Source organism: Seriola dumerili, unplaced genomic scaffold, assembly GCF_002260705.1.
Source record: "Seriola dumerili isolate Sdu_G_001 unplaced genomic scaffold, Sdu_1.0 BDQW01000091.1, whole genome shotgun sequence".
Classification (NCBI taxonomy): domain Eukaryota; kingdom Metazoa; phylum Chordata; class Actinopteri; order Carangiformes; family Carangidae; genus Seriola; species Seriola dumerili.
In genome coordinates, this window is record NW_019174346.1 from 4,679,054 (window position 1) to 4,690,273 (window position 11,220).

General features: G+C 40.2%; 2 protein-coding genes across 2 annotated transcripts in view; both read right to left on the minus strand.

Annotated features, from left to right (window-relative positions):
- The window catches only part of cxadr (CXADR, Ig-like cell adhesion molecule), a 39,049-nt gene extending 32,623 nt beyond the window's left edge, over nucleotides 1-6,426 (minus strand). Inside the window, exon 1 of the mRNA XM_022746056.1 lies at nucleotides 6,272-6,426. Within this exon, the coding sequence (XP_022601777.1) occupies nucleotides 6,272-6,323 (52 nt within the window). The 5' untranslated portion in view covers nucleotides 6,324-6,426. The remainder of the gene's footprint in view (nucleotides 1-6,271) is intronic.
- Nucleotides 6,427-7,835: 1,409 nt separating this feature from the next.
- btg3 (BTG anti-proliferation factor 3) lies at nucleotides 7,836-11,155 on the minus strand. The gene is made up of 5 exons (XM_022745970.1): nucleotides 11,077-11,155; nucleotides 9,974-10,180; nucleotides 9,140-9,277; nucleotides 8,608-8,800; nucleotides 7,836-8,384 (listed from the first exon to the last, which is right to left on the minus strand). The coding sequence occupies exons 2-5, from the start codon at nucleotides 10,144-10,146 to the stop codon at nucleotides 8,181-8,183; spliced, it is 708 nt and encodes a 235-aa protein (XP_022601691.1). The 5' UTR covers nucleotides 10,147-10,180; nucleotides 11,077-11,155; the 3' UTR covers nucleotides 7,836-8,180.
- Between the last annotated feature and the right edge of the window lie 65 nt (nucleotides 11,156-11,220).

Below are 11,220 nucleotides of genomic sequence, written 5' to 3' on the forward strand. Positions count from 1 at the left end.
GCGCTGCAGAACTGGGCATCAAGTGGCTAAGTGATGAATGTGCTTTGGGGGTGTTTATCGCCCTAACAGCGAGACACAGTGATGATGACCGATGGACTCAAGAGAGCAGGGAAAATCAGCGCTGCAGTGACCTTGTTTTAACTGATAGGTTACATGGATAGCAGAGGAAACAGCTCTCCTTCAGCACAATCCCTGTTCAGTTGGATTTCAAGCATTTCAGCTGTCATGTTGAAGAATTCAGAGGTGTCTCTGTACTTTGTCTCCAAAGGACATGTTAAACTTATGAACAAACAAAATCATTCAATTTTTGTCTAAATCTTTAAAAACAGTGCATTCATGAAACAAGACTAAAAGTCTATAGTTCCTAAAGCCTCCAATATTTATTACATTACATCCCACAACACACCAAGATGTTGAAAGGAAAGAATACTGTCAATTTTATGACATGAAGCAACAAGTTAAAGTCTTCACACATTCTCTTAACCACAAATTTAAATACAAATTTAACAGGGCAACAACACACTGTCCCTGTTTTCCAACTCCCTCCTGTTTTTCAGCAGTGCAGCAGACTCATGTAAGGAACAAGAAATTCATGGAGTGACAGGAAAAAGCACGGGTTCTTCTACCTGAGGGGCTGCACTGATGGATAATCAGAAAACTGCTAAAGAAGATTTCTGAATTTTAACACTGGCTTCAAAAATCTATGAATTTTGTAAAAGAACTAAAATGGGGTTACCAATACCAACAGATGATCTGATCACCTGTAGACCTGTGGGTCTCCAATTTTTTCTGACATTCTGTTCTGGTTTTAAATGTCCCTATAGCCGATCTCACAGCACAGCTCCTGTCATTAACTTGCATTTTGTGAATTTTGTCTGACGATGTGATTATAAAATAATGGCTGTATCTAGAGTGCAACAGCTTGGTAATGGCTGCTGGTTATTTCTGCTCAAATCTTACACTGAAATTAGACCATCTCCTTCCCTCCTTTCAATCACAAAAAACTACTTTAGGTGTCTATGTGTTAAAATAATTAATTGAGTCCAGTTAGTTATAAGTCAACTGTCAATAGTTTTCATACACATTCACAAGTGAATTTCATACTTCAGAGATTTGAGACTAGACCTGATGCAATGTTCACTTCTTATTTCTAGCTGGCAACTGTAAAGTGGCAGCCAAGTTAGCAGGCTCTCTAATTATGCTAGTGTGAGCTCCATGAGCTGGTTTCTCATGCCATCTCCATCTCACTTTTTAATGTTTCCATCTGACTTGTTATAAAATGAGAACCTTGTAAAAGAATTTTAAACACACACTTGATGGCTACATGCATGATATAAAACATGCCAGTCAGCATCTCACCAGGTGATGATCTGTGTAGAGGACATTACAATGCAGAACTAGTCTAGTATTGTAAGTATGATAAGGAAAAAAAGTAATTAATCATTGTTCAGGTTTAGCGAATGGTCAATTGATCAGTTGCTCTCTCACCACATGGCTGTTGCTTACCTACCATCAAGTTGTGCAAACCTCGTAACCACAACAGCTTTTCTATGTATGGCCAACAGGAATATTAGTCCATCAGCTGACAATATAATCATATGCTCAGGGTTTTTCCTGCATAGAGAATTGAGAGGTGGCCGCCTGCGTCAAATTTCATACCGCCTCCCGACAAAATTCTAGTACTTGTTTTCTCGGTACTCAGTGAATTTGACGTTTGTAACTGCAATTGCGGCTGTGCTCCGCTACGGCAATGTAGTGGCGCTGGATTGTAATCTGTGCATCAGGCAGAGCCACAGTACCACCCCTGCCTAATTTTCAGACAGGAAAAACCCTGTATGCTAATATTTTTCAAAATTCTGCTGAAAACACAAAACCATTATTAATCATTTAAGTCAGTTATCCAAAAGAATTTAAAACATTTTCTGGTCTCATGAGAGAATGTGCTGCTTACTCTGTTTTCACATCACTAAACTGAATGCCTTTGAGTTTTAGACGGTTGGTCAGACAAAACAAGCAAGCTGAACAAGCACGCAAGCTAACAAATACATTGTGGTGCCCTAGTTCCAACATACGCACACTAAAGCATGACCTTTATGAACTCATCAGTGCTTGTGTCATTTAGGCAAAACTTCTCCAGAGCTAAACTTATTGGTCAATACAGCACATCATTTGCATGCCCCTGAGGAGCCTGGTACTGTCAGCAGGTCAATACTGTGGCCAACACCAAGTGTTGTAGAAGTTAGAAGACATACAAACTTGAAATATCTGTCAATATAACATTGACTTTATGACAAAGGGGGTCAAGCAAATTCTTGCCAATATATCTTCCAACAAGAATCATTGGCAGCAGACCAGAAGGCAGTTTTACTCCCTACCTGTGAAAAAGGAATGAGCTCTGAATACAGAGAGGCTGCACAGCCATTAACAGGAGTCAGAAACAAGCACCACTATTAATCATTTTCACTGATTCTCTAGCAGGCGGCAATTTGTTCATTGAGTAATTCAGACATGAAATGGACGGGCGAACGAGGGGAGAGCTAGGGTAATGTGGCGAGGTAAAGGCGGGATCAGCGTTTCACACTCCTATAAAAAGGTGAACAGGAGTTGGCACGAGGCTTGCACAGGGCTGGCATGCTAAAATATTAACGTCCAAGGCAGTGAATATTCATGCGCAGTTGTCCCCATCATCAGATTGTGGAGGACAAAAGCAGTGTCCCTGGAGTGTAATCCAATTCTACATGTTCCTGCTTCATTTCCAAGGACAGGGGGCTCCAGGCGGAGCGGGCGGCTGCTTGGTTAGAGGAGAAGCTGCGGCTGCAACATGTTTCAGCCAACAGGAAGCAAGTAGTTGCATTGGAGTGCTGGGTCATGACAAGTGAATGTGACCTGAAGTCATTACTGTCTCCGCAGGGCCAATGACAATGGCTCAGGTTGTGCCGTTCATGCCTCCAACCATGTCTGTGGTTGTAACTATTTCTTCATGGGCCCTCTCACCTTACAGTACACACTTAGCTGTCAAAGTGCGAACACTGTTCCTCCAATGACAGTTCTTCGTAAAATCTCTGTTGTATCAAGATATTCTGTTCATCTGCAACAGCTACTGTGCATTAACAGGGATTTTTTTCAGCGGTAAACCAGGACATAGTATACACAGGCAAGCAAGGGGGAGGGTAGCTTTCTAGAGCAACCAGAGCGTGCACACACACACATACACACACAAGTACACTCCCTGGATCTGCGTGTCTGTTTTCAAAAGGTAACCAAGCAACCAGTTCCTGGCCAGGACCTTTGGCTGTAGGCTTATCAGTTAACAACTTTCTGCGCCTGCTCACAGTTACACCAGGTTTTTGTTTATCCTCAGTTAGTGGCTACACTCTTGGGCCATACAGCCAGGAGTGGAGGGGGATGGAGAGAACACTAAGGCAGGGAAAATGACAGTTCAAATCCTATTCAAGTACTCCAACATGCACAAAGCACCGACTGGCAAACAGAAATCAAGAAGTGTCTGTGGAGAGAGGGATGATGTGGATAGACATGGCAGGCAGCATTAACCACAGCGTCTAATGATTAACAAACACATAATGTTTCTTAGAAAAGGTCTTTGATGATAGATTAGTAGGGACCAGGCTTGCTGACGCAGTGAGCATTTTGCCTTGTTTTTAAAACTAGTGGTTAACTTTTCATTTAAAAATCTTGTTGAAAATAGTGTAAGAAGAACTACTGTCATCAGGTGTAATCCTTTGATGGAACAGTCATGAGTATCACAAGGAATAACAAGGGGGACCTCCACTTCAACAAGAAAACAAACACAAAACAATCAAAATTCTTGGAAGGTATTAAAAATAATAAGATTTACCATGATGTTTATTTTTTGGATTGAACACTGTGTGTACTGTGTACTGCCCAAAGTCAGTCAACGTAGAGCCTTCAGGAACAGTGGCCACAAACCAAGTATTTGCTTATTTATCTACTATTGACATCTCACATGATTTCATGCTAACCTGTAAAAACAACCCCCTTTCCGATAGTGACAGCTCAACACAAACAAAATGAGGACTAAATTTAATTTCACTTTATAATGTGAAGGCTAGATGAATGTCATCTGCACTTATATTGATTCTAAATCCTCATCACTGGTTATAATTTCAAGGATTTCACATCTCCCACTTACAATTTAATTTCTTTTGTCAATATTTTAAATTGAATGCAGTGCCCCAAGGACAAATAGCGCAAAGAAATGAAGCAGAAAGAACCTATTTGTTATTTTGCCATTTAAGAATGGTTAGTTATTTCTGAGCCATGTTATTTCAACATGTCTTGGAAATACACAGTAACGTTTCTGTGTATTTCTAAACCATTTCAAAAAAATGCTATGAGTATGGCAGATACTGTTCTTGCCTGCTGAAGTGGAACAGCAGCCAAATGACGAGGCCTTGATGCCATTAGGATGGTAATGAGCCCAAACTAGTGTACACAACAATGTGAGTCATGAGACAAAAGAAGGCCAACAACACACTATCTAAACCTTATATTACACTCAGTGCCTCAGCGTTTACATAGAGATGTCCTGGAAGAGCTTAAACAAAGCGCTTCTTCATTACATGCGGTTTTTCTCTAATCAGCAAACTGGAATGTCATCGGCCTGACCATGGACCTCTGTGGCTTCCCATGAAAATCTCAGAAAATATTTCAATAACTACCACAGGACGTCACTGATTGAAGCCAAAAGACAACCCTGAAGCAAAAGTTTCACACTATTGTTTAGAGTGGGAGGAGGGATCTGTCAGTTTCAGTCTAAATTCCATGACACTAAACAGCCACGCCCAGATGTATTCGAGTAAATGATGCAGTTGCTACAGTTAATAAACAACAGCAGGTGAATATATATTTAGGATGAAGAATCACTCACATTATTATCATATTGATTTGATTGATAATGTTTCTGCATTTATTTCTCTGCTGGCACCTGCACACCAACAAAATAAACCATAACAGAAAAGTTTTGAAAATCAAAATAAGTTAGATTTTTGACCTTCTGTATTTTTGTAAATGAATACATCTTAACTTTATCATTTATTCAATGATGCTTCCGATGAAACAGAAAGAAAATAAGTGGAGCTATAAACATCCCTTGGCTCTATAATGGATCATATCCACCTTTAAATGACTGACTGCAACTTAGCACAAACAATGAAGGTTTAAAAATGACCCACTCTAATCAAAGGTTACACATAACTCACCTAGAGTATCAACAAACAACAAAAACCCTCTTAGCTGAGGGTCACTGGGACTAAACTTTCATCAAATGAGGGTCTTGGTGTTGAAAAGTAAATGACACCAACATAAACAGAGCTGTCAACACAACCAAACGTGGTTAAGTTAGACAGTGTGATAGCCTGGGGTTTGGGCCTGGGGAAACGGGCGGGGGTCAGCGCTGCTGGCAGATGGCAGACAAAAAAGCCCGTACTTTTGAAGTCCTGTCGCCACAGGTTTAAATGCGGATCAAGCTTTTGTGTTAACCACCAGACGATAAACCAAAACACATCACACGGAAATACTCAGATTACAGGGACCAGGAAACAATCTACCTCCAACTCATCTCTGTGGGCTTTTAAAACACAATACTGTCCGTTTTAAAACCATTCATTACAAGTATTAAATTAGCCTACAGACCCCCACATGGTATGATTCACCTCATCAGTAAAGCAAACCAAACCCCTGTCACTTTATTGGGGTTATTAAGACAAAATGTGTATAAAAACGCCTGATAAAACGTTAGCAGACTTTGATTTATAACCTGCTGAACCTTCTTTTTTCTTCTTCTTTGCGTCTCTCTGTCTATTTGAAAATACAGAAACAAAGACTGAAAGAAAACACATTGCTAAACAGCAATTCTTTGACAAATAATCCACCATAGTTGGGTTTTTTTAAAACTATTTAAATTTAACTGCGGTTTAGGCGGACGGTTGTTCTCTTGTGCTAGCTCACTAAACTGACCTTGGGTCAGAGTTACTCCATGTTGGCCAATTTCTTTAAAGTGTATTCATGTGTCGTTTGGTTAGCCGGTGAGTAAGTTATATTTTAACCACACTAACATGTGGTAATGAAGCCTAAAGTTATCAGTTTCTTTCAATTAAAGAGAAAGGTAAGTTTCGCCGGTGTTCACGCTGCTGAACACGGCTGACCACCGAGACTGAACTCGCTGCCGTTTTACTGAAAAAAAATCATTAGAATCAAAGTAGCTCAGCGACCGTTGGTGTCAGAAACTTACCTGCGAACAGGCTCAACAGAACACAGCAGACCCGGGTTATCGAAGGCTCCATCACTGTTCCGGCTATTCCACGACTTCTCCAGTGAAACTTGGTCCGACAACTTGTGCTGAAACCGAGTGAAAAGCAGTAGCCCTGCTCGACCGAAGCATCCAAACTCCACTCCTCCTCCTCCTCCGCCTCTCTCTGCAGGTGCACAGCGGAGCGCGCCCCGGGGTGTCACGTGACACGCGGTTATCTCAAACAGTATCCCGTGACGCCCTCTGCCGGTATGAACACGGAGCTTTTCCCCGTGTTTATTCATGGAGAGAAGGCGCAAGTGTTTTGCGGTGTGGTACAGTGTGTGCGGTCACGCCTAAGTGCCTTTAATTTGTGTACTGGGGAGAACTGGTGCAGTTATAAAGGTAAAGGGTGGTATAATTGATTTTTCCTCTTAACTGCACTTTGATCAACAAAAACTATTCTTGGCATTATCTTTAAAAGCATCCTCATTTTACTTTTAGTGCCTAAAACTTATATCCAATTCGCATTTCCAGTAATACTTGCCCTGGACTGATACATTTAAATTAGTCCCGCACAACACCTTGGATGGCTATAACCCAGATCTACACTTTGCCTATGGTGTAGGAGTGCATGTTAGCTCCCTTTCATTTAGTTAGAATAAAGATTATTTTTAACACTGGTGATGGTAAAGCACCTCACTTGCATAGAAGTTAATCAGTAATTTAAGGAATCCTCCAGGTATTCATTGAACTGATGTGCCCATGTAGCTGAACACAATCTTTCCAGAAAGCCTGTCAATAGATGAAACTAATACTACTAGCTCTGATTTATCTGTAGGGGTGCCAACCATAGTACCCACAGACAGTAAGTATTATGGTGTGTTAATGACTACAATAATTCACTTCTCAGCTTATGTAATCACAAAGATAGTTGAAGACTTCATGTCCATAACCATCAGACCAGGCTGCAGGTCACAAAAATGTACCGGTACCGGTCTGGAGCAAGAACTCTGAACTGACAAAAAAAATCATCAATCAAAATAATGGAAAGAGGAAGTGTGGAGAAAAAAAGGAACATTTCATAAGTCAAAACCACCACCTCATCTGTCAAACATGGCGCTGATTCTGTTGTGGCTTGGGCATGTATGACTCCAATGGAACTGATCACACTGATAGTGTGTGACTTAATGTATATCTGTCCAATTACTTTTGAACCCTTGCATTTTGGGCACCATAAAAAGTACACTACAGCCCTCAAAAGACCTGTATCTACACAGTTCTGTCAGTATTGATGTAAACCTAGTTAAGGCTGAGACTTAAAGTATCCATTATTTTTCATCAAGTTAAATGTGCTGAAACTCAGAGCCTGAGGCACAAAAGATGTGCAACTGTCCAAATACTTGAAGTGGGTTAGAAAAAACATATAACCACATGTTGCATGCTATACTTGTCTCTCTTCAATACACTGTCTCAGCAAGAAAAAAAAAAGAAAAAAGGATTAAACATAACCACAATACTTGAAGGGGTCCTTTAAAAAACAAGAGAATAAACAAAATCATCATGCTTGGAAATTGTGTTTAATAAAAGTTCATAAATTTAAGCCTATACATCTGAGCATTCTACACTATGAATAAATAAAACATCACAAAGGACAGTAGGTGCCATACATGAAAGTCTCCCATTGTAAAAATACAGTACTTCAAGACTACACGTGTAGTATTCCAATTTCAATATCTAATTTAATACAAGTGATTTATTCAAACTATAACAAATGATCTAAAGTGCAAAAAAGACTCAAAAACAATCAATATTTTAGCTATAAAAATTGATTTTAAAAAAAACATTGGTCAGTCATCTTAAAGTTGTCTTCAGCTTTAATGTCCAGTGTGAACAATATGCACCATTATTACTAACTGTAGCAGTGTGCCAGATTTTGGTTTGTGTCCCAGTATCCAGGCCCTCCTCTATAACCAGGAGGGAACCACAGTTTATGCCTTAAAGTGTTGGGGGCTCTGCTGCGAGGCCTGAAACCATAGTGAGGCCGTGGAAGGATGTTACCTTTCACTGGTACCATTTTTTTTGGAAGCCATGTAGGGGCAGCTGGATTCATTGCCTAGAAAGAAAAACACAAAAAAGCTGCCATCAGCTGAAACACAAACAGTCCTAGCCTTTGACCCCATTAACTGTTTGAAGGTGATGATAGTTTTATCTGCACACAATTTCAAAACCAGTAGCCAGAACAAAGCATAGCTGCTTCACAATTCATCAAACCTGGTTAATATATATATATTTTTTTATTCTTAATCATAGGAATTATAAAATGTATAATACAATACCTGGTAGGGACAGCGGCTGTTGGCGACAGTAAGGGGGGAAGTGCGTGTGCTCTCCTCGTCGGATGAAGAACCTGAGTGATAGTCCGATGTCACCCTCTCCAAAGCGCTAGTCACCTTCTTTGCAACATCTTTGTCCTCTTCCTCATCACTACAGAAAGTGGCCACGGAGAAGAAAGGATTTTGTTCTCCATACCTAACAATGGGAAAAGAGGAGAGAAACATCAATAATTCATATCTTTTTTTTTTTTTTTTTTTTTTTTTTAATATAAAGAGAACACACACACTTTGCAGGAAATCTGTAAACTATTTAAAACCGAACAAGTCTTGAAAGATTGATAATTAGAACGTTTTGGGATATTCTTTATAGTCTTAGCTGAATGTATATCACTGGTTGGAGATATTAGTACAATTTTAACAAAATCATCCAAACAATACACCTGTTAAAAGATGTTAAAGACGCCTGAATGCTAAAACCAAGTAATATCTGTGAACTACACAAGTATGTATGCCGGATTCACTCTTAAAGTCTCACCTGCAACACACCTCCCCGGGGTCCACCCACAATGTAAGTTCACGGGGAAGTCCCAGGTCACTGTACTGAACCCCGCTCTCCCGGCAGGCCCTGAGGAGCTCTGGATCCTGCCTGCAGAACTTGTTCACTCGGATGCACCTGCAAAGCACACAAAACTTTAAACAATCCTAACGCTGTCTGCAAAAAATCAATGGAAACACATTCATAAGAAAAGCTGGGCTGCATGTGTAAGAATCCATATTAATAGAGTGCTGCAGGAATGAGTCTGAATACTTGGAAATAACTAACGCATTTATCACGTCCGGCTCCCTTGTCCTGAAGTCTATGGTTTTTTGAATGGGGTTCTTGTTCAATGCCTGAAATAAGGTCTTTGGTTACCTGAGTCATGGTTTTTTAAAGCTTTTACGCATCTCAAAAAAGGCAGTTGCTAACAAGTGGCCAAATAAATCTACAGAGGTTGTTGGGGATGAACATGAAAACCGATCTACTCACCAATCCACTTTTACAGCCTCGTGTTTATACATGCGCTCATGCAAACTATTACTAACAGAAAAGGCTTTTGTAGAAGAGGTCAGAGATACATCAAATTACAAGTTTGAAGTTAAGTTTTGGTAACGTTGAAGTCATATGACCCTGTTGTAGTTCACTTATCATCTAACATCATTTTTTTTTCTTCTGGTGATTGTATCTAGGCTTCAAAAATCAAAAGTGGTGTTTATTTGTGAGGGAAAAATTTAATTGGCTTTTTGACAAGGAAACCAGGGTGATATACTGAAATATGTCATCCCTACAGCACTCTATGGCGGTCAGTAAAAAGTCAAAAGAGGGCCACACCTGTATGCTTGCCCTTTGCTGGGGTTTCCGGGGTACCAGTGCCCCTTGAACTTCTCCTGCAGAGCAACAGCGAGCCTCTCAACAAACAGCTCAATCTTGTGCGATTCCAGCTTCCCCCCCTTTATCACAAGCCTCTTCAGGAAGAACACCACAGCTGCAATTTCTCTCCTCATTTTTCACATATGTTTCATCACGCATGCACAGTCTCTGTAAGGACATAAACATTAGTTAGATGAGTACCAGTTCAATCAGCAGTAACCAAATGTTGACATTTTTAAATAAAAAAAAAAACAAAACTGACAAACATATCTACCTTAACTATACTAAAAATGTCGAAGTCTGACAGACAAGGAAGTATTTTCTTTTGTCTGTTCTGTATTAACCCTTTAGCGTGTTGTTTTCATGCATTTCCACGCCTCTGTAAAGCACTGAATGTCAGTTTAAAAGAAAGGACCTACCAGTGCTCTTTTGTTATCCTACTAACGCGCACTTTCAAGTCCCTTTCCTTAACGTTAAACGCCTATGTGTGCGTGGCAACACTGTTGTTATGGAGAATATTTTTGTTTATAATGACGAATGATAACACAGTAACCCTTTACGTTTACGTACAATTTCATTTTGCTTTTGGTGAGATCTGTTGACTTCAGTTAACGGCACATGTCCCAGAAAGGCGGGCTGTGACGCACAAGTTCCGGTAACCCACGCACCACCTCAATCCATAATATCAAACAGACTACTTTACTCTAACTAGCCAGTGAGCCCGCTAGTTCAGCTAACAATGCAAACAATGTTACCTAAATCACACCGGAACGCATTTGAAACTTACTTTAATTATTTTAACGGTAGTTACAGTTTTGACGCTAAAACCTACCTCAGGGATAGAGTATTTCTTTCAGAGAATAAGGCTGTTAGCATTAGCTTCCCAGCTAATGCGCCAAGTTAACGCTAACAGCCTCATGTTGCTAACTAATCCAACAACTGTCCTATAAATATCATGGCAAAAGTTAGAAACTGTCATAAGTTGTGATATAATCATATAACGATTACACTGAGGTACACTAACTAATACAGTAAGACACGAGGACATAAACAACGTAACTTACCTTATCTCGTGGTTCCCTCCAACGTGTGGGCAAACAATGAATGGCAAGGAGTCAGTGGCCAACAGAAGAACCCTTGAGGATCAGTTGCTAACCCCGCCCTTTACAACACAAATCCCGCCCACCGCTCTCATATTCATTGGCTGT

What these genes read in the sequence shown, in the direction of transcription:
- btg3 (XM_022745970.1), bottom strand. Translation starts at nt 10,146, where the DNA reads ATGAGGAGAGAAATTGCAGCTGTGGTGTTCTTCCTGAAGAGGCTTGTG. An exon ending in AGCAAAGGGCAAGCATACAG is followed by an intron (nt 9,278 to 9,973) that starts GTGTGGCCCTCT and finishes TGTGCTTTGCAG; the next exon opens with GTGCATCCGAGTGAACAAGT. An exon ending in ACAGCCGCTGTCCCTACCAG is followed by an intron (nt 8,385 to 8,607) that starts GTATTGTATTAT and finishes TTTTCTTTCTAG; the next exon opens with GCAATGAATCCAGCTGCCCC.